This window comes from Arabidopsis lyrata (assembly GCF_000004255.2).
Source record: "Arabidopsis lyrata subsp. lyrata unplaced genomic scaffold ARALYscaffold_1, whole genome shotgun sequence".
In the NCBI taxonomy this organism is placed as follows: domain Eukaryota; kingdom Viridiplantae; phylum Streptophyta; class Magnoliopsida; order Brassicales; family Brassicaceae; genus Arabidopsis; species Arabidopsis lyrata.
The window spans coordinates 14,728,007-14,753,475 of NW_003302555.1; the positions used below are offsets into that span (position 1 = coordinate 14,728,007).

A 25,469-nucleotide genomic window follows, 5' to 3' on the forward strand; every position below is an offset into this window, starting at 1 on the left:
TTTGGTTTGGTTTTTCCGTACTTAGTATTTTGACCAGACCCAATTTAGACCAAGTGTCTTCCAATCCTCCACGTATCTTTAATGACACAAATAAAAATTCGTATTTGTCCTCCTCGTAGTCATTCCTTAGAAGCAATTTCAAATCTTTTTGTTTTGTTTTCCAATCCAACATAACCCAGAAATCAAAGAACAACCTTTTGCAGATTCTTCACCAGTAACTTCAATTTTGCTTCACGTTCTCGAAAAATATGAGCTTTCAGGATTTGGAAGCGGGAAGCCATTGAAACCACCACAAAGGAATTTGATCAACGGAAAGAGAGATGGAACACAAGCGGTGGCTTCAGGTATTTTTCAGATCAACACGGCGGTATCTACGTTCCAACGACTTGTTAATACTCTCGGTACGCCTAAAGATACGCCAGAGCTTCCTGATAAGCTGTGAGTTTTATTGTTTATGTTTTTCTTTGAGTTCATGCATTTGATCTCAGTTTAACTTAAGTGTAGAAATTGCGAAATCATGCCTTAATTATTTAAAGTTCTAAAATTACCCTTTCTAATTACAATTCATACTTAATTGGTCAAAATGTATTTTTTCCTTTTAAAAATATAAACTTACATATTGTTGGAATATTAAAATTTTAGCTAACGCGTGACTATTTCATATTTTTCCTTTTTTTTTTTAATTTGCCACCTTTCATATATCCATTTTTTAGCTAGATTTCGGATTATTTTGTAAGCCAAATATGGAAAACAAAAGTAAGAAAGTAAATTCTTCTTATACAAAAAAAAAGAAGGAAAAAAACAATCACAGGCCGACGACGTTTATAAATAAGAAACTAGCTAGTCTCTGTTACTTGTTCATTCACAGATCTTTCCTCTTAAGACAGGGCCTAGGTCTTCTAAGGAACACATGGCGGACAAACACAACCTTCCATGTTGGATACGTTGTCCCGTGAATGTGATCAGTTTCTTTATAACACTGGCCCTTTTCGTCTGCTTCGCGTCACTGATTGTTTGGATTATGCTTCGATCCAATGCCGTGAAATTCCAAATCCACAAAGCACAACTGACACAATTCAACCTTGACCTCGAAAACAACAATCTCAATTACAATTTCTCTTTGAATTTCTCCATCCGAAACTCGAAGAATAGTCTCGGAATCCACTACGACCGGTTTGAAGCCATGGTTTACTACAGCGATCAGCGACTAGGAGCGGTTTCCGTGCCGTCGTTCTACCAAGGACACAAGAACACAACGGTTCTCGTAGCATTGTTCCAAGGCCAAAGTCTAGTTTTACTCGACCGTAATGGACGCAAAAAGTTTGAAGATGATTGGAAGATTGGGGTTTATAGACTAGACGTGAAGCTGAAGATTAGTTTTAGGGTTATGATTTTGCATTTAGTGACGTGGCCGATGAAACCAATTGTACGGTGTCATCTTAAGGTACCATTAAGTTCCTCTATCTCACCCGGAGGGTTTGACTTTCAGTCAACCAAGTGCCACGTTGCTTTTTGAGATTTTTTGTTTTTGTTTTGGAATACGTTTTTGGTCTGTAATTTCATTAAACAACCAAAGAAACGAAGATAGTTTTATTATAAAATCCTTTTTACGATTTAAATTAATTTCATAAGAGAGATAAATACTTCGAAATCGATGAGCAAGAGGAAGAAATTAAAATCGATACAATTTACTTTTAAAATATTAATTTAAAACAGGAAATCTATAAGCGGTAACCACAGAAGAATGACAAATTAAGTGAGAGTTCTGACAACTTTTTCTACAGTGTTTGGGTACATGAATTTACTCTATACCCCTTTTCTTTTTATAAGAATTACTTTTTACTTTATTTTATTTCTTAACTTCATCTCCTTCAATATTGAACATCAATGTCGGTGATTGTTGGAGCAAACAACAACGATCTTCTTCATCATCCCCGGCTAAGAAGAAGTGGAGGACTCATGTGATGGGAGCACCGAGCTCCGACGACTTCCGTATATATCTCGATAACCCTTCATCGGAATATTCCATAACTGGAACCGTGTGGCAAACACCGTCACGTAACATCTCTGTGAATCGTAGGTCTCGTTCCACTTCATTTTAGTATCTCGATCCAACTATTTTAATTAATTTTGATGAAATTTGACTAATTTTGTGGGTCGGTTCTTAATTGAAGCATTGGAACCCAGCAATTTTGATTATCATTTTTGTATCTATATGTTTTTATTTGTTTATTAATATATTATCATGTTTCAAACACATAAAACTCGTTACACAAAATTTTATCGTTTTATTAAATTTTGTATCTCGTTAATATTTTATATAGCATGGTTATATATATTGTATTGTACTAAATATTAATTTATCGATATACAATTTATTTTACCGCGTTAATACTACTGTTATCGTTATCATTATATGTAATATATTTATGATATTTTATATCATATTAATTATTTAAGAGAAATTTTAAAAAAGCATTAATTGATAATTTTAAATTAATAATTTACAGTATATTGTTAGATATAATAACTAGTTTAACACGATAACTATGCATATAACACGTAATAGTGAACTTATCACGACACTATATTATTTATCAGGTAATAAAATAGTTATCCACACAAATCACAGAATGTTTTACACTATCTTATGATGAACAGTATCATCAACTTCCGAATGAACAGAGTAATTGACGTCAGAATGAACAGTATCGACGAAAAACTGAAATAGTAAAACAATTTTTAATTCAATGGCATTTTTGTAATTAATCAAAAGAAGAAGGATATTTTTGGTTTGTAGTTTCTTTATCTTTCATAATTACTTAATTTTGAAATTATCATGTCCTGAAATCTAATTTTTTTGTCAACCGTGTATAAAGATTTAATTCACCCTTTAAAACAACTAACTTTTCGAATATGGCCCAATAACGGCCTAATACGACTTTAGACGGCCCAGATTAAACGCATGTTCTTTACTTATTTCACTCCCTCCACGTGTCTTTTACGACAAAACAGAGTAAGCCAAAACCAAAACTGTTTCTCAACAAATTAATTAAAAAATCATTCATCTCCTCTCCTCACCTCCTTCAGAAGCAAAGTTCGAATTTTGTGTGTTTGCTTCTTCTTCTTCAAACGTAACCCAGAAATCGTTTGCAGATTCTCATCGATTAATTCTTAATTTCTCTCCTTAACCCTTCAATTTCGGTCTATAAAAAGATGAGCTTTCAGGATTTGGAAGCAGGGAAGCCATTGAAACTACCGCAAAGGAATTTGATCAACGGCAAAAAAGATGGGACACAAGCGGTGGCTTCAGGTATCTTTCAGATCAACACGGCGGTTTCTACTTTCCAGCGACTTGTTAATATTCTCGGTACGCCTAAAGATACGCCCGAGCTTCGTGATAAGCTGTGAGTTTTTTCCTTTGGAATCATGCATTTGGTCTCACTATAACTTAGGTTGACATTGCGAAATCATGCCTTAATTAATTAGGGTTTTGTGAAATGAGTCCTGTTTTTTCATGTTTGCATGTTTTGTCCTCTAAAGTTTTAATCTTTTTGTATGTGTTGTTCTATGTTGTTGGCTTAGTTCTCTGTTTGATTGATCAGGCACAAGACAAGATTACATATTGGGCAATTGGTAAAAGATACTTCTGCAAAACTTAGGGAAGCTAGTGAAACCGATCATGGTAAAGATGTTGCTGTAAGTGTTTTTTTTTTCTTTCAAGATGAATGACTTAGAAAGATGGGAGATTTGTGTTGTTTATTGTAGTTTCTTCTATTGATGGTGAATTGGTATTTGGTGCAGCAAAGTAAAAAGATTGCAGATGCTAAACTTGCAAAGGATTTTGAAGCAGTGTTGAAAGAGTATCAGAAGGCACAGCATATTGCAGCTGAAAGAGAAACTTCTTACACTCCTTTTGATCCAAAAGCCAACCTTTCTTCAAGGTATTGAAAAAAAATACGTTCACTTCAACAGTAGCGATAATCACTATGTTTTTTGTATCATCGAGTTCGATATCAGAACCTCTACAACCGTCAGAAGCAAATTAGTTGTTGACCTTTAGTCTATTATACTTGTAGTTTTCTTGATTTGGTTGTTCTTCTTATAGTCGGCTTGAAGTTAGTTATTACTGATGTTTTTGTTTTCATATATATCAGTGAGGTAGAGATTGGCTATGATAGATCACAAGAGCAGCGTGTCCTCATGGAATCTAGGAGGTAAATAAGTTCTATGCGTCATATGTCTGTAAATAACTACCATGTTCATGCTTGTGACTTCTCTTTCTTCATTTGAAGGCAAGAAGTTGTGTTGCTTGACAACGAAATTTCCTTCAACGAAGCGGTGATTGAGGAAAGAGAACAGGGAATACAGGAAGTTGAGCACCAAATCGGTGAAGTAAACGATATTTTCAAAGATCTTGCGGTGTTGGTTAACTATCAAGGAGACATAATCGGTAAGTCTCTGAAGCGAAAAAAATAACAACAGTCAAGACCTAGAATGCTTTGATTCCAATTCTCAATCCTCTTAAAATGTATTTTATTACAGATGATATAGGTAGCCATATCGACAATGCACATTCAGCAACAGCTCAGGGAAAGTCCCATCTCGTGAAAGCCTCCAAGACACAACGATCAAACTCATCCCTGGTAAGAGAATAATCTGTTATTGGTTCACTAAGTTGTTTCCATGTTCCTTACTTCTCCTTTTCTGGTGATTATGCAGATGTGCTTGCTAATGGTGATATTCGGGATCGTTCTTCTCATCGTTATCATAGTACTCGCAGCTTGAGATGGCAAGAAACACAATCGTGGTCGTACATTCAAGAGAAGTCCGGTTTTTGGACATAGAAGTCTGAGTGTGCGAAGCCATACTTGTGTCTGTATATTCACTCTTGTTGGTGCCGTATGGTTTGGTTTGACCAAATTGTAGTTCGTTTCCGTTAGGTCCAGAGAAAAATAACCAAAGACTAGTGGTTCTGACTATGTATAACCTTATTTCATTTTCACTATACACAAGTGACAAGACTTCAGAAACATATTTATATCAATTATACAAATAGTTTTTGATTTAGATAAATAATTATAGTTTTTCTCTTAATTTCATTATATTAAAAATATATTCAATTATATGATACATTCATCTAACATAGTATATGTGTGTTTTATGTGTTAAAAGTATGTTTATGGTTTCGATTATTAAAGTCAACAAAAAAATGATGTAAAAATATAATGTAAAGTCAAACTTGAAGTTTTAAATGTCGGTATATTGTTTATAGATTTTGTTGATTTTTTTCTATAAATAAGGATATCCCAATCCTACTATTCATACAATACATATCCTTAAATAATAATTTATCTATGTAAATTGATGTACTACCAAAATAAGCAAAACGTAATAATCTCATTTCTATATATAAGATATCTTACATATATGTGTAAGATGGTGAGAGAACAAGAGAGTGAGATAAAAAAAAAAAATGGACAAGCACATCTTTTGTCAATTCTTAGTCCTAATGATGTTAATGTCATCATCCCAAATTCAGGGAGAGTTGAGGAAAGGATGTTATGATTCAGGCATCACAGTTTTGATGGGTTGTCCTGATTCGATTGACAAGAAACTTCCAGCTCCTCCGACACCATCCGAAGGTTGTTGCACTCTTGTCCGAACCATTGGAATGAAATGTGTATGTGAAATCGTCAATAAGAAAATCGAAGACACCATTGATATGCAAAAGCTCGTCAATGTCGCCGCAGCTTGTGCTCGTCCTCTTGCTCCTGGTTCACAATGCGGAAGTAAGTCTTGTTTTTTTTAATTTTCATTCATCCACTAATCAGGAATCTAAGACTAGTTGTGCTTCTTCTTTTTCCAGGTTACAGAGTTCCTGGTGCATGATATGGGATCGATGCGAATATGCAAAATCTAATGTCAATTTCTTTGTTTACAAAATAAGTGCATAAAGATGCAAGAGTAATATGATAACCGATCCTATTTTCTATATGATTGTTTTGTTGGTGTTGCTTGGTCAATTAGTCATTATTGTTAAAATATGTTGCCAAAAACATATTTTCGCAAATCAAAACAAATTTTATTTTTAAAAGAACCATACGTTACAAACTTACAAACTTACAAATTACAAATGCAATAACGGTTATAAAATCTGAAACAAAAGAACCATACGTTACAAACTTGACTGTTGAAACTTTTAAATGTAGAAAAAATCCTTACAACATCACACCAATCACTCCCATTGATCATCCCGGCCCAAAGAAAACTAGGACTTTTGGTGAATTTTTTTTTATTTTGGCCTATTATCAATTAATTTTCAAAAATGTGTGGTATTTTATTAATCAAAGTCTTATTTTAAAAAATTTCGGCCTTATCACTTTTTAAAAAATTGGTATTTGAGGCACAAATTTTGGGCTAATTATCATTTTTTAAAAATATAGGCTTTTTTATGTGTAAAGTTTTATGAAATAAAAGTTTTCGACACATGTCCCTAATGCGGGCCGGGCCGGGTCTTGCTAACCAAAAAAAAAAAAAATTATCTAATAGGTAATTAGGGAATCCTGAACCCGTTCACGATCTTTTCCCTTACTTGTTAGAATATATTTTTTGGGTTCGAATGAATAACTTTAACATTTGAATTTTGTTTCATAACAAGTATCTTTTTTAGGTTTTCAATGCACATATTTGATAAGAAATTCCAGTTTTTCTCTTAATTTTAATTTCTTGACCAATAAACAAATAATAAAATATATTAATAAGGAGCAAAATAGAACATTTATATGTTTTCTTAATTTGTTTGGAAAAACCTTAAACTACACATAATTTGAAATACAGAGAATATAATTTTTCATTAATTCCCTTACTTTTTGGAAACGGAAAATTATAGTTATTTGTTCGAAACCAAAAAAATAATTATTTCCGAATTTCAAAATTTGGGACAGAAATGAAAAAAAGGGTTATCGTTCTGAAATGAACATACCTAACTATTAGAAGATACGAAAAGTAGCCAAACAAGAAACCACATACGGCCCCTATTTTGTTTTTTTTAATAAACTCTATCGGATGATATGGTTAGCTTCGGTAGAAATGCACTGAAGTGTTTCATAGTGAATGTCTCTCCGAAAGGCTATCACATTGTCTGTCCTAAGTTTGAAATGTTTCAATGTATATGGTGTGTTTATGGTGTGTTTATGGTGTGTAAACGACGATGAGCAGAGATGTTTATGGTGTGTTTCAATTTCAGAATATTGTAGCCAAACAAGAAACCATCTTATTATTTTACCCATAAAACCCCGGAAATTAATGGAGGTTTACACACCTAAATTTCTAAAAAGAAATTTGTATTTTTAAGGCACATATGTTTATGGCAAAAGTTCAATTTCAGAAGATAATAGCCAAACGAGAAACCGTGTTAGTATTTCCTCGTTATATAACCAATGAGAACCCCGAACAATTAATACTGGTCTACAAAAGGCTCCTAATTTTTTTATTAAGTCGTACTTTATAAGGCTTAGACGAGATATTTATGGCAATTCAAATCTCATCGTATCATTTTCTAAAGAGTAACTATGCTATGTAAAATTACCCCTAAAATCTAGGTCCAGCGTCCACAGAAGTTCTCTGAATTTCATTTAATGATTTGATTTCTTTTGATTTTGTAAAATTATTTGAGAATGTGATGTTATCGTACAATAAATACCACAAAATGCTCATATTACAGGTCGCTCTTAATTCTATTTAATATTATTACATGTGATGGTACATATTGAACCTATAATAAGTAATATATAAATGAGAGTATGATGAAACATTTCCCTTGCAATTTGTTTTGAAAAGTTTCTTACGAAATGGCATTTTGGTTAAGTTTGATATTTTTCTTTTGCTTTTTCACATTTGCTTCCTCAACTCCACCGGATGATCCGGTCAAGTGTGAGTCAGGAAACAACATGTGCACTGTGACGAACTCGTACGGAGCCTTCCCCGACCGTTCTATATGTGAAGCGGCAAAGGTGGAGTACCCTAAGACCGAGGCTGAGTTAGTCTCTATAGTGGCTGCAGCCACTAGAGCCGGCCAAAAAATGCGGGTCGTGACTCGGTACTCTCACAGCATCCCAAAGCTCGTTTGCACTGACGGAAAGGACGGGGTTCTCATAAGCACCAAGTTTTTAAACAACGTGGTGGGAACCAACCCCGAAGCCAAGACTTTGACAGTTGAGAGCGGCGTGACGCTAAGGCAGCTGATCGGAGAAGCCGCTGAGTTGGAGCTCGCTTTACCATACGCACCGTATTGGTGGGGACTCACGGTTGGAGGATTGATGGGGACGGGTGCTCACGGAAGCTCGTTGTGGGGTAAAGGAAGTGCGGTTCATGATTATGTGAGCGAGATAAGAATGGTGAGTCCCGGTTTGGCTTCTGATGGGTATGTAAAGGTTCGGGTTCTTAGCGAGACTATGGATCCTGATGAATTTTGTGCGGCCAAAGTTTCTCTAGGCGTTCTAGGTGTTATCTCTCAAGTAACTTTCCAGTTGCAACCGATGTTCAAGAGATCGTTGACGTATGTTATGCAAAACGATTCGGATTTCGGAGATCAAGCCGTGACTTTTGGGGAAAAACATGAGTTTGCAGATTTCTTATGGTTACCGAGCCAAGGCAAGGTGGTGTATCGAATGGACGACCGAGTTCCTCTCAACACTTCAGGCAATGGCTTGTTCGACTTTTTCCCATTCCGTCCACAACTCTCTGTAGCGTTAGCCATCATTAGATCCTTAGGTAAAAAAAGTTCTTTCTTTCTGAAGATAACTAAGTACTAAATATATATATGATTTGCATAGTTATAATGTTTCTTATAAACCTTTGCTTCATGATATGAAGAGGAGAGTGAAGAGTCATCCGGAGATGCAAACAAGAAGTGTGTGAGAGCAGAGCAATTATCGTCGTTTTTGTTTTCAATCTCATACGGTGTGACTAACAATGGTAACAAAATTCATTCACTTATGTATCTTTCTATTGTTTCCATATGTGTGAGACTTTACAATTTTCTACTACATATTCACTTGTAATGTTCACGGGCAGGTATGGAATTCACAGGCTATCCGGTAATCGGAAAGCAAAACCGTATGATGTCGTCGGGTACATGTCTAGACAGCCATTGGGACGGACTGATCACTTCTTGTCCGTGGGATCCACGGATAAAAGGCCAATTCTTTCACCAAACAGCATTCAGTGTTCCACTCACACGTGTCAAAGGTTTCATCGACGACATCAAAGCACTCGTAAAGATTGAACCGAAAGCTCTCTGCGTCCTTGAACGCAGCAATGGTATTCTCATCCGTTATGTCACATCCTCTCCTGCTTTTCTTGGGAAAGAGGAAAAAGCTTTAGACTTTGACCTAACTTACTACCGAAGCAAAGATGATCCCTTGACACCGCGTCTCTACGAGGATTTCATCGAAGAAATCGAACAAATGGCGATATTTAAATACAACGCGCTGCCACATTGGGGGAAGAATAGGAACCTAGCTTTTGATGGCGCGATTAGAAAGTACAAGAACGCAAACGCGTTTTTGAAAGTAAAAGAGAGATTTGATCCATTAGGGCTGTTTTCGACAGAATGGACCGATCAAATTCTAGGTTTAAAAGGAAACGTTACGATTGTGAAAGAAGGATGTGCACTTGAAGGACTGTGTGTTTGTTCGGATGATGCTCATTGTGCTCCCAACAAAGGTTATTTGTGTCGACCAGGTAAAGTTTATACAAATGCTAGAGTTTGTACTCGAGTATAAACGCCTAAGATAATCATACAAAATTTTAATAATACTGATGTTTAATCGCATTTTATCCTTAATTAATCAATGATTATTCTATCCAAACGTATTGTCTCTCTCTCTCTCTGCATTTCGTATATGAGAATTGAGAAAAACAAAACAGTGTCTTCTTTGTTCATTATGAGTTTATGACAAGCGAAACGATGTCGTATTGGATGTTGCGTGGATTATTGACACGTGTAAAGTGTTAATCCCAAATTCAGTGTACAAGAATAACTTTGGTTTAATTTGACTGGGTTTATATGGTTAGTAAGAATCGGTTTAGCAATTTCCAAATTGGATCGAGTTTGGTTTAATCGGCTTAAAGATCGTTGATCCCAAATTTCTCTGAAGTGATGAACGGCGCATCACCGGCTCATTCTTTGGTTTCGACGACCGCCGTAGCTGGTGGCGGTGGAAGCAGTGGCGCCGCCGCTGGTCTAGACGATTTCCATTTTCCACCGGATATTCCCTCTATGCAAGAGCGAAAAGACGAAGCTATGCGTGGTCAGTTCTTTATGATTTCGAATCTTAGGGTTTCCAATTCCTCGCTAAATTAGGGAATTTCTATAACATTTGGTAATCGAATTTCTCAGTGATTAGACATTTGAGTATCACATCTCCAGATTTAGGGTTTTCGATACTAAGTATGTGTTTTAGTGTCAAATCTCCATTGTTATGGTTGCTATGTGGAAATCAGAAATCTCAATTTTGTAGTTGTTCTTCGAGATATAAATGTAACTTCTTTAGATGATTTGGTATTGCTAATTAATTACTCAGAAATGATTAGGGGTTTTAGTAGATTAAGAAAAAAACTTTGCGTTCAAGTGTTTGTTTGAGAAAGATCATGTAATGCCATAATGGATTTGTTTTTGTTTTATAATGGTGTAGTTTTGAAAGCTGATTTGATGGCTGAACTTGACAAAGAGGTTAAATCTTTGGAAGAAGATAGTTGGATGTTCGAAGGTACTCGTTCTCGAATCCATCTTATATCAAGAAGAGGTTAGTTTCTTCTTCTTCTTCTGATTCTTAGTCGATCCGGTTTTCGTGTATGGCACAAAGCTGTTTTCATGTAGACAATTTTAGAAACTGTGTACACCAATCTTGAATGTTTAAGTATAAAGCCTTTTTTTCTTCTTTCAATAAGTGTTAATAGCAGTAATCATCCCCAATGGTTCAAAATTTCATATATTGGCTATTCTCTAGATCAGGACAAATCAATAGGATGAGACGATTTGATAGAATCTGTGGGATAGGATGAGACGATTTGATAGATTCTGCGGGTTTTTTGTGTGTTTCTTTTGGTGTTTCATCATCACTATGACACTCTACTGAACCATATTTGTGATAAAATGGGTTTTTGATTAGCTAACTTACTAAAGAAAGAAGGTGGAGCTGTGGTGAAATCAAGCTTTGTTCAGCTTCTCAGATGATCGGATTCAAGTAAGAAAATTCAGAAATGGTTGTATAAGCTTTATTTCGTGGTCGTCACAAATGTCACTAAAACGTTGACTTTATTTTTTCCCATTTTAAGGGACAAAATAGCTTTTTTCAATGGTGTTAATAATTTTATACAAGTGAAGGAAATCATTATTCGTTTAATGAGTCTATTAACAACACTAAAATGAGATTTAGTAATTATATTTCAATATTCTCAAGAATATAGATAATCAACTTTCATCAAAGAGTTTTTTCTTAGTTTGATATTTTTAGAGAATAATTAATTTAAAACTCAAATATTTTTTTTTGTCTAACTAGTTCCTTTAAAAAAATTAGGTTATTATCATCTTCCCAACTATAACAAAGATTCTACTATATGTATGGAAAAAATTATAAAGTACATAAAGGTATTATTAAAGGTAAATCCAAAAACTTGTTTTACCTATTTTTATCAGAAGCAATTGATCACCATCACCTGAAAACCACAAATTGCTTGAGTTTGTTAAAACTGGCTCTGACAAGTGTCATACAAGTGATCCCATTTGCCACGTGTCATGTCCTTTTTATGTAACCTAGGACTTGAAAACCACAAGTGCAAATAACCTAGATGACACTTGTTAGAGAGCGACGTCACCAAGAACCTCTCACACTCTCTATTCCACCACTTCTTTACCACCGCACGGCCTTCTCCGTCGCATCTTCTTCATCGTCAAGCCCTGACTCATCGCCGGTTGAAACCATAAACGATCTCGAGAAACTCGCCGTTTTAGGACAAGGAAGCGGTGGGACAGTCTACAAAACCCGTCACCGGAGAACCAAAACACTCTACGCGTTAAAAGTCCTTAGGTCAAATCTCAACACCACGACGACGACAACCACCGCCGTGGAAGTAGACATTCTCAAGCGAATCAAATCCAGCTTTATTGTCAAATGCTACGCTGTTTTCCTTAATTCATCCGATCTCTGTTTCGTGATGGAGCTAATGGAGAAAGGATCTCTCCACGACGCGTTGCTTGCTCAACAAGTTTTCACCGAGCCAATGATATCGACTCTCGCTAACAGAATCCTCCAAGGGTTACGTTATCTGCAAGAAATGAGAATAGTTCATGGAGACATAAAGCCTTCAAATCTCCTTATCAATAATAAAGGAGAGGTCAAGATTGCAGATTTTGGTGCGAGCAGGATTGTAGCCGGAGGAGACTATGGATCCAATGGTACATGTGCTTATATGAGTCCTGAACGTGTGGATCCAGAGAAATGGGGTTTTGGAGGAGAAGTTGGATTTGCAGGAGATGTGTGGTCATTAGGAGTTGTGGTTCTTGAGTGTTACATTGGAAGATATCCATTGACCAAAGTTGGGGATAAACCGGATTGGGCGGCTTTGATTTGTGCGATTTGCTGCAATGAGAAGGTGGAGATTCCGGTGAGTGGTTCGCCGGAGTTTAGAGATTTTGTTGGGAGATGTTTGGAGAAGGATTGGAGGAAGAGAGGCACTGTGGAAGAGCTTCTTCGTCATTCTTTTGTGAAAAACAGATAGCAGTAGTCTCGGTTTGGTTTTCACTTTTCAGGATTGAGAAAAACTAGTCATATAATAAACTAAAAACCGAACTTTAATTTCAGTTTGGTCCGGTTTAGTTTGAGATTTTTTGGTTTGGTTCGAGTTCAGTTTTGAAATTTTTTCAAAATAAGATAAACTAATCAATTTTAGTTAATTAGACTCGGTGCACAAAAAAAAAAAAAGTTAATTAGACTCATAGATTAAAATACTTAATTTTAAGGGAGAGTTACTAGATTATCCCAAATTTTAAGTTAAATTACTAGATTGACTCACAAATAATTAGGGTTAAATAAGTTATTTTCATGCCTAAAATATCCTTGTCTCATGTGTAAAAAAAAAAAAAAAATACCCTTCATAAAAAATCCCAACAATATCAGAATAATCTGCTATTTAGTTGTGACAGATTAATTTATAAATTGCAGACTTATTTGTTTGTGATAGATTTTTTAGAATATGGTTACGACAGACTTACCGAATTTTAGCAGACAGACTTACCGAATTTTAGCAGATTTGTTTTTCTTGACAGATTTTTTTTCATTCAACCACAGACTTTAATAAATTGTGACAGACTTATTGTAATGTCTGACTGATTTAATTTGTAAGAAGCGGCAGATTTATTATTTTCGAAAAAAACTGTCATGTTGTAACAGATTTGCTGACTAAAAATTAATAACTAGATTGACGTCTAATGGTAGCAGATTTGTTATATGTTATGACAGATTTTTATAATGTTACCATGAATCTGTCGTGTTACAACATATTTGTTTTTCATAATATAATCTTTTATGTTATGATAAAGTTGTTTTATGTTACGACTGATTAAATTATATTACCACAAATTTGTCGTTTGATGGCAGATTTGTTAAAGTAAAAAAAAATTGCTGGAATGACCTTTATAATTTTGTATGTTACGACAGATTTGTAATTATGAACCCCTTTGATAACAATATTTTTTACACAATTTGTGTTAGTCTAGTTATCCATTACTAATGGAAGTCATTTTAGTTATTATTGCCCAGTTTTGAGTCAATCTGGATAATTTTCAGTTATTTTAATCAGGGTTTATGAAGGATTAATAGTGGCAAAAAAAGAGAACATATGGACAATTCTGTTGACTTTATAAGTTCACATTGCTCATCTTCACGGGAAATAAGCTCAAAATTCAACAAGACATTGAAACATGACACATTCTCATCTTGATATTGTGTAAAATTGAGAGTTGAATGTTATACAAGTTTGATATAAGAAAGAAGAAAGAAATGATCAGTGCGTGAAATGAATATGCTGATCTCTCAGGGACTTCTGTTACCTCAAAAGACTTTTAAAACTCCCAAAATCAAGGATTTTGCCTGAATGAAATAAACATATAAGCAAATATAGTTAAGTTATTAGAGTTTCTCTGATAGATTACTACTAACGTTAATGTTAATTACCTTGAGAGATCTATGGTTTCAGGCGAGAGGAGACCCATCTGTTGAGTCAGATTATCCATCTGTTTAGTTTTGTCCCATCCATTTTGTTTCTGCTCTGTCTCATTGTCCACTGGTGTGAAATCCATATTATCTGGAACCGGGCTTGACATGAGTAAGTCTTCGAGTAATTTGTAATCAACAGGGCCCATATCAGGGTCCATTGGAAAGTCGTCGATGTCAAAGTTGATCAACAGATCTGGGTCTAGTAATGGACTAGAACCTCCCATATTTGGTTCCATGAAATTCTCTGGAGGCTTCTCTGCGTTATTTTCCGGTAGCATATGAGTGAATTCGGGAAGAGTTAGATCATCAGGTGAAGGAATACAGTTCTCGGTTCCTTCTGGTACTGCTGAAACATTTTCAGGAGTTGTTCCAATTGATGGTGATGATGACTGTATCTCAGAAGCTGTTGGCATTTCCTGAAGAGTTATACCTGAGGCGTGGTTTGATGAAGTCTCCATCTCTGTTCCCTCGGTAGTAGAAGTACCATTACCTAGAAGGAAACCATCATCGCCGGTTTTGTAAGGTTCCATCTTCATAAGCTGTTTAAACATTGCTTTGGCTTGCTCGTGCATTGGAGGTTGATACTTCACTATCTGTCCATCAGGAGAAGCAGAATCATTTTTACGGACAATGCCGTCTCGCTTGAATCTCCGCTTCTTATTGGTATCACTGATGCGCCTCTCGTTTTGCTGATTCTGCTGCTGTAAGAATTGAGATAGAAAATGAGGGCTTTGTACTGCCTTTGCAAGGAATGACATTAATTGTTGTTGCCGATTCTCCATGCCCTGGAGACGCTGAACCATCGTTTGAAGTTGGTTATCAGTGGACTGTTGCTGCTGTCTTAATCTGACGAGTTCTTGCATAAGGACGTTCTTATCTCTTTTAAGCCTTTCAACTTCTTCTTCAAGACCAAATTTGCCAACTTCAACACATGCACTAACAGATGAGTTCTGTCCATTCGAGTTCTGAGATTGCGGATGTCCATGTCCATGTCCCTGGGCAGGTTTTCGCCTAGTTATTGTTTTAAGCAAGTGCTTCTGACCTCTTAAGAAACCTTCATTCGCAAATTCCCATCTATCTGGGTCAACCTTCCGGAAACCCTGCATCAAGAAAAGACACGCAAAATGGAATGAGAATGGATTCCACCAAAACAAATGAGAAAGAAGTCGCCCGATAGCTTAAGAATTGCAAATCTAAAAACTTCAACACATAGTCTAACTGCCAACTATTCAGACAGCCATATACAGGAAGTAACAGATCAGTTGGCACATGCTCCGGAGCATTTTTCATTCAGAAGTCAAGTAAATGAAGCAGACCAATCATGGTCAATCTAATATATGAATCATGAAAAGTACTAAATACATGTTCCTATTACAGGTCTAACCTACCACCAAAACCAGAGGAAAAACCAAAGTATCTAATAGGGATAATTGAAAACTATGAGAGTGAAAATTCTCTATGATATACCAGTGTAATCTTTATGTCACGTGTTACAAAAACAGTAACTTAGGAACAATAATATCCACGAATGTAGCAAACAAGAACTGTCAGCAGAAAAATCAAGCTTATTTAAGTGCATTCACCATCTTGCAGCACCAGTAGCATCCTGCTCTAAATATTATGCAGTAAAAGCTCCATTCACCATGACCTTTAGAGGAAAGCTTATATAGTTATCTACTTATATACACAATAAAAGCTCCATCTAGCCTATATGAATAAAAAGTTTTTAATCTAACTGCAACCGTACAGAGCAAACTTATGGTTCCCGCAACTGACATGCCAGATAAAGATTTAAAGTCACACTAATAACAGCACAGATATTCGAACACCAAACACCCATATATCTACTTATGATCTAGTCTCTATTCCAGGCACTACTGATCACATTGGCCTGTTTAGCTTTTCAAAGACGTACTGTCTCCACTTGACCTTGACTCATCTACAACAAAATGATACATAGTAAAACAGAAAGTTGATAACCTTGCCCTCAGGTCATGATCAACATGAGACTTGCTCTCTTATTCCAATTTTCTTCTTTCTTCTCCTTTATAACGAATGCTGAGAAAATTCAGGAAGGTTTTATTACTATCTTAAACTATTACTAAACCTGATTACAGGGACTCAAACAGACAGCAAATACAACAAAGTATACATCTCTATTCATCAACACCCTCACATATCTATCATTCCCTGAACATCTGTATTGCCCATGCCGTGGTTCATATCCTAATCGTCCTGACAAACAAAACCTATTGAGAAACTCTTATAGGTAAAAAAGCTTATGGACAATGAAATGCAGTACATGTATTGAAATTCCAAAGCCGTGAGGTTCTAAACTAAACAATCACAAGATTCCATACTTGAGGAAGCTAACTATCAATTCTATTAGCTTCAAGAGTAGCCATTGCAGAAAATTAAGCAGGCCATGGTAACAACATCAATAATTATGCTACTAATTACTAATTTATGAAGTAAAAAGCGAAGGGAAAGGGAAGATTACATAGGTATTTAGCTGTCTAACGAAGCTGGAGAAATTGTTATGCTTAAAGTTCTTAGGAAGAAGATCTCGAGCGAACTCCGGTGGATCCCAAACGATAAAACTGTTGTTAGTATCACTCCAAGAAACAATCGAATCGGTAGCTGGATCATCAACCATGTCATAGGTCTTGCTCAGAAACGGAGGAGGCGCGTTTGAACTTAAAATCGCCGCGGGCTGTGGTTGAGGAGATGGCTTAATCTCCATTGATTCTCCACCACCGTCGCTGGTGGTTACTTTGCTGGTTACACCATCCATTCGGATTTTTTTGTTTCCAAGTCAAAATATTTGGGATTTTGAGAAAACTAGGGTTTCATATAGCAATTGGTGAATTACAAGGAGGTTTTGAAGGTGGGAGAGAGAGGTTTTGGTTGAAGATTTAGAGAATTCTCAGAGAACAATCACGAGAGAGAGGTATGGGCGGAGAGAGAGATTAATCGGAGTGTGTTTTTGAAATCGATGGAGGAAGGAGAAAGAAAGAGAGACGACGGGAGACCCATGAACAATTGCGAAATTACGGAAATAGACATTTCGCTTTTTGTCTCTTATTGGGGACGTGTCTAGTTTTTATTGGCTCTTGCGCTCTGTTTTTTTTGGTGTCTCGCAATCAAATTTTTTTGAGGAGAAAAGAGAATTTTTTTTAATAAATGAATTAAAATATTAAATTGAGAGTATTTATCTTATTTTAAATTAAAATTTGAAACTTGAAAACAATATTAAATTATAATTTCTAGAACAAAGTCGTATTTGGAAATTTAAATGATTACAATGAGTGTGTTTTTGGTCACGAGAATGATTCTAAATGAGGTCAATTGAAAGAAAACAAAGAAGCAGAACGGAAATAAAGCTCCGGTGAATCGAAAAACAAAATCGTAAATCGCGATATCAACAGAAAAGAGAATTTCAAAAGAAAATGAAACAACGAAGACTCTTCTCCGATGAATATAGTGAATGCGGAAGATCGAGATTATGCTTTAAGAGAAACTATTGAAAATATAAATTTTTTTTAACAAAATGTGAGAAGGAGCTATTTTGTGATTTTGAGGGTGATTGGCACAAGGCTTTGAAGGCTTTGAGAGTATTCTAAAGTCTCAACCGTTTATTTTTTGCCAATTAGTTTTTTTTTACTTTATTTTTTTTTTTAAGTTCTCACAGCCTCTTTTTTTTTTCTTCTTTGGTTTCCTTCTTTTTCTAAAGTCTCAAAAACGGGGCTTTCAAACAAATAATAAGGCTTTTAGATTAATAATAATTAAAAACTTTCTTTATTCTTCTTACCATAATAATTAGAATCTCTCTATATGTTTACATATATTATTTCACAAATATTTTTTGATAAATGAATTATTATCAGTTTTCTATCTTTCTTTTAAGATCCATTTCAATAACTAGGATATGACCCGCGGTACACCGCGGGTTAATTATTTGATTTTTTTATTTTTATAAATTGATGAATTTATTGTGTATAATATTTTTTGTTGTATACCGCGGGTAACATGCGTTGTATCTAAAATAAAAAATTTTAAGTTGTATTTGTTTTGTTTAGTGTTTAAGATTGTGTAATTGTATTTTGATTTGTTATTTATAGGATTTCACCTGTGGTATATTGTCTCGTATTAATATTGACCCAAACCCGTCCAACCATATAATCTAAAATGAAATTAAACATCATTTTGTTATTTTTTTAATAACACTTTTATTTAAATATCATTTAATTCTAGTTAATTTGAAAGTTGCTTTCAAATAGTTTCCATGTATATTTTTAAATTAGTGTGTGTTTTTGGACCAACCCGTAAAAATAATTTATAATTGTATCTTAAAATACTAATTAGGATTTCACCCGTGATATACTGTCCCATTTTAGATAATTGTAAAAATTAAAGAAAGATCCGAATGACTCAATTTCGGGTCTGAATAAAATAACGACATGATTAAATGCTCAATTTGTTCTTAAAAATGTTAATATAGATTACACACATATTTTTATTCATCGATTGAGTAATATATGTCCGTTTTAAAAAATTTGAATTGTAACATATGCAGAAAAAAAAAACTAAAATTTACTAACTATTTATATATTTTATAATAATTTAAAATAATATAAATATAAGATCAAATAAAAGTGAAATAAGAATCATATATTTATGTTTAAATTAGGTAGAGAGGTTTTAGGATATTAGTGCAAATTTGTTATATTAGCATTAAATCATCATATTTGATTTCTTTATCTATAAAAATCGTGGAGAATATACCATAAATAAAGCGTTTAAATATAGTAATTAGTTGAGAAAGTATATATATTTTAGATTTTATTAATTATTTTCGTTTTTTAATTTTGCCAAAATTTAAGGAAAGATCCGATTGAAGATTTCCGGGTCAAAATTAAATAAATTTGACCCGATTTGGGTACCCAAAAAACTGCTGCAAAAATGTATAGTAGATAATCATTTTATTTTCATCATCAACATTAATATTGGTGTAAAAGAGTTTATAGAATAATATTTTTAATAAACAATATACTTTCATATAGGACATTCAATTAAATTTTCATAAGTTTTTATAAGTTTATCCCACTTCTTGCTAATGTGTTTGGATATTAAATTTCGTCATGATTAATATAAATAAATGGTTTAGAATATTTATTTATTATTTTATTTCTAAACCTTTGTGATTTCTTTAAAATAAATATTTTATTATTAATAATATGATTTTAGTTTATCCACTTCTTAATGCAATGTTTGGTTATTAAAAATTAATGAATAAGAAATATTTCGTTTATTTATTGAGAATATTTTTCTATTCATTTATTTATGAATTTTTGTATTTTTCTAAATTTTTATCATTAATAAAATTATATCGTCACTTGAATTTATTTGTAACATTATTTATATTTATTATGAATATATATAATTTTTAAAAAATAGCAGTTCACATCTTCTACAGCTTTGTTCTACCAATCAGATTTTAATAGTCAAAGTTTCTGCAGCCAAAATTTGTACAGCCAAAGTTCTTAGGGCATCTCCAATGGTGCTCTATATCTTGCTCCAAACTCTATATTTGGAGCAAAATCATTCCAATAGTGCTCTATATCTTGCTCTAAAAATAGAGATATGAATAGTGTTGCTCTTGGAGCAACACTATTCATATCTCTATTTTTAGAGCACAACTTTTTTATTTACAAAATACTCCCTCAATTTTAATATAGTATCATATTATACCTAAACAAAGTTATATACATACATAATTTTATATTAAAAATCATAGTTACTAAATTAATTGAAATTTAAAATATAAAAATAACATATATTAAATTAGAAAATAATGTCATCACAAATGATAAACTAAAAGTACATAAAACGGTTAAACTTGTCGTTAAAAAAACTTAACATATCATAAACAAGTGATTTAATAATCCGGTAGATCGCTTCCAGTTCCACTAATGATGATGCTTAAATAAAAATATATTAAGCATTCGATCTTCTATTTCAGTATTATAATAAAATTTAATTTTAATAATATGGTTATTTTAGATATTTGTTTAAAAATAAACTAACTGGATATAATTCGCAAACTTTAAAAATAAAGGACTATGTGAAGAATTAAAACAAAATATTAAAATAGAATATTTATTTTAGAGCAAAAAATAGAACCAACTATTGGAGCAAACCTCTGCTCTATTTTTAGAGCACTCCAAATTTAGAGCAAGAAATAGAGCTAACGATTGGAGATAGTCCAAAGTTTTTACAGCCAAAAATAACAGCCCTTACCAATCGGCCCCTTTAACGAGAAATAAAGAGATTAATTCTGCATATCAACGATAAATAAAGAGATTAATTCTGCATATCTAGAGGTGTCAAAATGGTTTAAAATTGATGGATCAATCCAAACCAATCCAACTCATGGATCTAATGAGTTGAAAATTTGGATATTAATGGATTAATGGATTAAATGGTTTCATGAGTTTAATGAGTTAGATTGAAATGGTTTGGTTTAAAATGGATTAATGGGTTATCCATAACCAAACCAATAAAAATTAAATAACCAAATATGTAAACCAAATATAACCGAATTAAATAACTAAACAGATTTTAGTAAACCGAAATAAACATAATTTTCTTAAATCGCTTAATCATCGATCTCTCTCGGCGTCAAATCTCTCACTGTCGATCTCTCTCAATCTTATGGTTTTACGATGATGACGACGACGACGACGATGACGGCGACGGCGACGGTGATGATGATGATGATGACGGTGACGATGATGACGACGACGACGACGATAACGACGATGATGGCGACGGCGACGATGATGACGACGACGACGACGGCGACGGCGACGGTAATGATGATGATGATGATGACGGTGACGATGATGACGACGACGACGACGGCGACGGCGACGGTGACGGTGATGATGATGGTGGTGGTGAATTGATGACAATGGAGTGATGGAGTGATGATGATGATGGTGGTGGCAACATGATAGTTACTAATTATCAATTAATTAGGATTTAAATTATAAGAAAACTATGTTATGGATCAATTCATTAAATCCATTAATCCACTCATTTAAATGAGTTATGGGTTAATCCAAACCATTTGCTAAATGAATTGGATTGATTCATTAACCATCAAACACTAAATCAATATGGATATGGGTTGGTTTGGTTTGGTTTAACCAATTTGACACCCTTATGCATATCATATTAGTTACTATGTAATTTTGCAAATTAGACCTAAACAGAATTAAAAAAAAAAAAGGAAATAACAAGAACATGCATACATACATATGTTTATTGGAGGTTCTAAGCTAAAACCCTTAGACCCGAAACCCGAAACTACAGTATGTAATACAGTATTAGAGTTTGTCTTTTTTTTTTGTTTGCCTCACCATTATAAAATAACCTTTAACGCTCTCAATATTTTCTCACAATCACTCTACTACACATCGAAGGGTTTACAATTTTCAGATAGATAATCAAAATCTCTCATTGAAGATGTCGATTATGTTAACACATCGTTACATGATCAGCAATGTTTATGCAGTTCCGTTTCATACCAAAAACGGAATTGGTTTCCACTACTTCTCTTGTGTCTCTGATTTACATGTTCGTGTAAAGTTGGTTCCTTTCTTCGGCTTGAAACGTTTTCGTTACCCACAAAAAGCTTCTTTTAAACCTTCCAAACCGTCTCATACCGTGAAGTCATCACAATGTAAACCAGATCCGGTTATTTTGCGAAGCCCATTATCGAACAAAGTCAAGAAAGAGAATTATTGTTTGATGGTTCGGTCACAATGGGTGCTGCTCCGTCACCGAGACACTTGCCAATTCCAACTTTTTGCGTGTCTTTAGCTAAAGAAGACTTGAGTGAAAAAAATAAAATAAAGACTTGAGTGAGAAGAAGACAGAATCTTGTAAGAGTTTTTGTTAACCAATTTACCTATTTGATTCAGACTAAGTATGCCCAACTCACAATATCTCTATAACCATTAGATTTTTTTTTTTTTTTTCTGGTAAGTGTTTCACTTTTATGCTTTGAATGGAAGAAACGTATCAGTACATGCATATCAAGCATATTTGATGGATTACGCAGATCAAGCGAATCAAACATATCAAACTTAAGAAGGGTAGATATATGTTTATATAGAGAAAAACTAAAAAGGTGATTTAAATAGAATAAACAACTAAAATATTATGTAAACAAATTTCAAAAAGGTATTTTCATTTTAAATCTGATATTAATATATACATTTGCATTTTGAAAAAAAGTATGCCCACTGACTGGCGTCCTTAACAACGTGTGGTCAAACTTCAGATCTCCTCGCACCACCCGAACAGAGACACGAATGCATCAGATAGGGGAAAAAACCACTCCTCCGCTGCCGGAGATGAAGACTTGCTCACTCACGCTTTGCAAAAGCAACTCCAAGACCTGCAATCATAGCTAAAACCCAACAAACCTGTCACGCGAAACCGAATCCGACAAGCAAGGCGCAAGACACCGTTTGAGAGGAGTAGATCTGCAGTACCAGCGAGAGACCCACCGGAAGATGACCCCAGGAAAATCAACCAAAGCGAAGCTCCCACCCACTCCTCACCAGAGGCAACCAACCCACCGGAGACACACCGATGCTCGAAGAAATCGCCAACCCAGATCCGCCGAAGAAAAGCCACTGAATCGATGAATAACTATAGTAATAAATAAATAAAAATTATTTTAAATGTCAAATCACTTATCAATTCAAGAAACCCGTTTTACATTATTTTCTTTTAGCTATTTTTCAAACATTCATTTCATATGGCACTACAAATATTTAACTTTCTCGACAAAAGTCTTTAGTAAACTGAGCAATTAGAAACAAGACATTCATATATATACATTCAAAAATGATGTTTAGAAAGCAAATATAGAAAAACCGCAGCGTAACGCGGATACTCACGTCGTGTTATATAAAACATAGCGTTGCAAAGTGTTAATTAATACAATGGAAAACTTCACTTTGAGAACTCAATAGACTATTTTAGCATATTGGATTATCCAAAGCAGATTGATAATCCCATTTTCATCTACTCAAAAGCAACCATCTGCATAATCTTCAATTATTAGACTAACTAAGAAGTACATTTAAAACAAAATGATATTTACTTTGCCAAATAGTGCATATCAAAACAATAGGAGAATGTCGAAAAAACACGAACTTTCTAATTTCGGATGAAAAAAAACATGAACTTTCCAAATGTCTTTCAAATCATAAAGTTTAGTTTGACTTTTCGATAGAATGGTGAAGTTTTGTTGACTTGGTCATTTCGCGCATGCCGTTAAACTTCTGTTAACCAGACGATCACGGTGTTATCTTTCCGTTATAACTCTGACAAAATGACATCGTTGCTCTGAAACGAGATCATTTCATTAAAAAATAAAATAGAAAAACTGCATCCTAAAAAAATAACTGCTGACTAATTGGACTTACAAAAAACCCTTAATCGTTGAGCTACGATTAAATTTTGATATTATACCAAACAGAACATATATATAATATATTTTAATTTTATATTTCTTTATTTCTATATTTACATGAGAAAGATTGTATAAATTTTATGTCATATATTTAATTTTCTATAGTCCAGAAGTTTTAGTTTTTTTTTTCAATCTAGAAAAGAATAATTTTCCAAATAAAAAAGAAAATAAATCTTTATATATATAATTAAATATTTAAAATTTCAAATATATATTTATGGTAAGTATATTTAATATTTGTTTATGTTTGGTTGTTTTTTTAGTTTTAATATTTTTAATTAATTGCATATATTTTTATTTTATTGTATATTGTTATTTGTTAGTTTTTATATATATATATATATATATATATATATATATATATTTGCTAGAATATCAAAATGTTATCGTAGCACAACGGTTGAGCGTCTCTTGTTAGCCTAATAGGCCAGTTCGGTTCTCCATGGAAATTTTACATTTCAAAAAAATGTATGAAATTGATTATAAATATTTAATTTATGATCCGTTACTCAGTCATAATTTTTGTTGAATTTATTTTTGTTGAAAACAAATATATTACTAAGTCTGAATTTTTGACCCGTTATATTTTTTTCTTTATAGATTGAACAATTTATATTATTTTAAAAAATTCAAATCATAGCATATGTGGAGAAAAATCTATTTTTTTAGTATATGAATGATATGATGATTTATTTGGTTCAAAAAAATATATGGGAGACTCACAAAAATACCCCTTTTCAAAAATGCCCTCTTTGGCTGTCCATTTTTAAAAATACCCCTTTTATGTACAAAATGACTAAATTACTCTTCTTTTAATAAAAGATATGACAAATATATAAGGAAAACGTGAGAATGTGCACACATCAAAATTACAAATTTGATTTTGTAAAAACTTGTAAAACCTTTAAAATACCTTGTAAAATTTTTCCGTAAAAGTTTTTCCCGCCAAAAATTTTTTTTTGCGGGAAAAGTGATTCCACAATTTTTTCGGCGTTAAATTTTTGGCGGAAAAATTTTTGGCGGAAAAAATTTACATGGTATTTTAAAGGTTTTTTACAGGGTATTTATAAAGTTTTACAATGTATTTTAAAAGGTTTTACAACGTATTTATAATGTATTTATAAGATATTATAAGCTTTTACAAGCTATTTTATAAGGTTTTACAAGTTTTTTTTAAGGTTTTACAAGTTATAAATACCTTATAAAATCTTATAAGTACCTTGTAAAACCTTTTAAAATACATTGTAAAACCTTACAAAACACTTGTAAATACTCTGTAAAACCTTTAAAATACTTTGTAAATTTTTCCTGCCAAAACAATTTCGCCAAAAAAAATTGCGGAATCACTTTTCCCGCAAAAAAGATTTTTTGGCGGGAAAAATTTTTACGGGAAAATTTTACAAGGTATTTTAAAGGTTTTACAAGTTTTTACAAGTGTTTTGGCGGGAAAATTGCGGGATCACTTTTCCCGCCAAAAATATTTTGTATTTTGTGGACCCTATTTTGTTTCAAATAAGGGTAAAATGGTCAATTAAAAATTAAAAGAGGGCAAACTTAAAAATGGACTCTCGGGACATTTTTGAAAAGGGGTATTGAAAAAGGGGCATTTTTAACAATTCTCAAAATATAATCAT

General features: G+C 33.5%; 6 protein-coding genes, 1 long non-coding RNA gene and 1 pseudogene across 9 annotated transcripts in view; 6 read left to right on the forward strand and 2 right to left on the reverse strand.

Annotated features, from left to right (window-relative positions):
* The first annotated feature begins 3,039 nt into the window (after positions 1 to 3,039).
* Positions 3,040 to 5,070, forward strand: LOC9329777 (syntaxin-22). The gene is made up of 7 exons (XM_021014557.1): positions 3,040 to 3,407; positions 3,606 to 3,699; positions 3,805 to 3,944; positions 4,158 to 4,217; positions 4,296 to 4,453; positions 4,546 to 4,646; positions 4,723 to 5,070. Exons 1-7 carry the CDS (start codon positions 3,217 to 3,219, stop codon positions 4,786 to 4,788), a joined length of 810 nt encoding a protein of 269 aa, XP_020870216.1. The 5' UTR covers positions 3,040 to 3,216; the 3' UTR covers positions 4,789 to 5,070.
* Positions 5,071 to 5,426: 356 nt separating this feature from the next.
* LOC9327041 lies at positions 5,427 to 6,059 on the forward strand. The gene is made up of 2 exons (XM_002890933.2): positions 5,427 to 5,792; positions 5,870 to 6,059. Exons 1-2 carry the CDS (start codon positions 5,477 to 5,479, stop codon positions 5,890 to 5,892), a joined length of 339 nt encoding a protein of 112 aa, XP_002890979.1. The 5' UTR covers positions 5,427 to 5,476; the 3' UTR covers positions 5,893 to 6,059.
* A 1,757-nt stretch (positions 6,060 to 7,816) lies between these two features.
* LOC9327042 (probable L-gulonolactone oxidase 1) lies at positions 7,817 to 9,825 on the forward strand. Its single transcript, XM_021014556.1, has 3 exons — positions 7,817 to 8,775; positions 8,878 to 8,979; positions 9,079 to 9,825. The coding sequence occupies exons 1-3, from the start codon at positions 7,854 to 7,856 to the stop codon at positions 9,786 to 9,788; spliced, it is 1,734 nt and encodes a 577-aa protein (XP_020870215.1). The 5' UTR covers positions 7,817 to 7,853; the 3' UTR covers positions 9,789 to 9,825.
* A 261-nt stretch (positions 9,826 to 10,086) lies between these two features.
* Positions 10,087 to 11,452, forward strand: LOC110225481. 2 transcript variants are annotated; one of them, XM_021015335.1, is made up of 3 exons: positions 10,087 to 10,316; positions 10,737 to 10,811; positions 11,178 to 11,381. In XM_021015335.1, exons 1-3 carry the CDS (start codon positions 10,166 to 10,168, stop codon positions 11,240 to 11,242), a joined length of 291 nt encoding a protein of 96 aa, XP_020870994.1. In that variant the 5' UTR covers positions 10,087 to 10,165; the 3' UTR covers positions 11,243 to 11,381. The 2 variants fall into 2 exon arrangements, with proteins under 2 accessions (XP_020870994.1, XP_020870993.1); XM_021015334.1 differs by having other exon boundaries at positions 10,094 to 10,316; positions 10,701 to 10,811; positions 11,178 to 11,452.
* Positions 11,453 to 11,534: 82 nt separating this feature from the next.
* On the forward strand, positions 11,535 to 12,868 carry LOC9327043 (mitogen-activated protein kinase kinase 10). The gene has a single exon (XM_002890935.2). It carries the CDS (start codon positions 11,857 to 11,859, stop codon positions 12,784 to 12,786), a length of 930 nt encoding a protein of 309 aa, XP_002890981.1. The 5' UTR covers positions 11,535 to 11,856; the 3' UTR covers positions 12,787 to 12,868.
* Positions 12,869 to 13,895: 1,027 nt separating this feature from the next.
* On the reverse strand, positions 13,896 to 17,353 carry LOC9327044 (heat stress transcription factor A-1d). The gene is made up of 3 exons (XM_021012263.1): positions 16,783 to 17,353; positions 14,241 to 15,382; positions 13,896 to 14,156 (listed from the first exon to the last, which is right to left on the reverse strand). Exons 1-3 carry the CDS (start codon positions 17,074 to 17,076, stop codon positions 14,144 to 14,146), a joined length of 1,449 nt encoding a protein of 482 aa, XP_020867922.1. The 5' UTR covers positions 17,077 to 17,353; the 3' UTR covers positions 13,896 to 14,143.
* A 4,185-nt stretch (positions 17,354 to 21,538) lies between these two features.
* Positions 21,539 to 22,284, forward strand: LOC9329778 (annotated as a pseudogene).
* A 251-nt stretch (positions 22,285 to 22,535) lies between these two features.
* The window catches only part of LOC9327045, a 12,064-nt gene continuing 9,130 nt past the window's right edge, over positions 22,536 to 25,469 (reverse strand). Inside the window, exon 4 of one of the 2 annotated variants that reach the window (XR_002329324.1) lies at positions 22,536 to 22,990. This is a non-coding gene — a long non-coding RNA (uncharacterized LOC9327045). Of the gene's footprint in view, positions 23,007 to 25,469 lie in introns of both variants that reach the window. The other variant, XR_002329323.1, reaches the window with a different exon arrangement.

What these genes read in the sequence shown, in the direction of transcription:
- LOC9329777 (XM_021014557.1), top strand. Translation starts at nt 3,217, where the DNA reads ATGAGCTTTCAGGATTTGGAAGCAGGGAAGCCATTGAAACTACCGCAA. An exon ending in GTCCTCATGGAATCTAGGAG is followed by an intron (nt 4,218 to 4,295) that starts GTAAATAAGTTC and finishes CTTCATTTGAAG; the next exon opens with GCAAGAAGTTGTGTTGCTTG. An exon ending in CTATCAAGGAGACATAATCG is followed by an intron (nt 4,454 to 4,545) that starts GTAAGTCTCTGA and finishes ATTTTATTACAG; the next exon opens with ATGATATAGGTAGCCATATC.
- LOC9327043 (XM_002890935.2), top strand. Translation starts at nt 11,857, where the DNA reads ATGACACTTGTTAGAGAGCGACGTCACCAAGAACCTCTCACACTCTCT.
- LOC110225481 (XM_021015334.1), top strand. Translation starts at nt 10,166, where the DNA reads ATGAACGGCGCATCACCGGCTCATTCTTTGGTTTCGACGACCGCCGTA. An exon ending in AAAAGACGAAGCTATGCGTG is followed by an intron (nt 10,317 to 10,700) that starts GTCAGTTCTTTA and finishes ATAATGGTGTAG; the next exon opens with TTTTGAAAGCTGATTTGATG. An exon ending in CCATCTTATATCAAGAAGAG is followed by an intron (nt 10,812 to 11,177) that starts GTTAGTTTCTTC and finishes GTTTTTGATTAG; the next exon opens with CTAACTTACTAAAGAAAGAA.
- LOC9327044 (XM_021012263.1), bottom strand. Translation starts at nt 17,076, where the DNA reads ATGGATGGTGTAACCAGCAAAGTAACCACCAGCGACGGTGGTGGAGAA. An exon ending in TTAGACAGCTAAATACCTAT is followed by an intron (nt 15,383 to 16,782) that starts GTAATCTTCCCT and finishes TTCTTGATGCAG; the next exon opens with GGTTTCCGGAAGGTTGACCC.
- LOC9327042 (XM_021014556.1), top strand. Translation starts at nt 7,854, where the DNA reads ATGGCATTTTGGTTAAGTTTGATATTTTTCTTTTGCTTTTTCACATTT. An exon ending in AGCCATCATTAGATCCTTAG is followed by an intron (nt 8,776 to 8,877) that starts GTAAAAAAAGTT and finishes CATGATATGAAG; the next exon opens with AGGAGAGTGAAGAGTCATCC. An exon ending in ATACGGTGTGACTAACAATG is followed by an intron (nt 8,980 to 9,078) that starts GTAACAAAATTC and finishes GTTCACGGGCAG; the next exon opens with GTATGGAATTCACAGGCTAT.
- LOC9327041 (XM_002890933.2), top strand. Translation starts at nt 5,477, where the DNA reads ATGGACAAGCACATCTTTTGTCAATTCTTAGTCCTAATGATGTTAATG. An exon ending in TCCTGGTTCACAATGCGGAA is followed by an intron (nt 5,793 to 5,869) that starts GTAAGTCTTGTT and finishes TTCTTTTTCCAG; the next exon opens with GTTACAGAGTTCCTGGTGCA.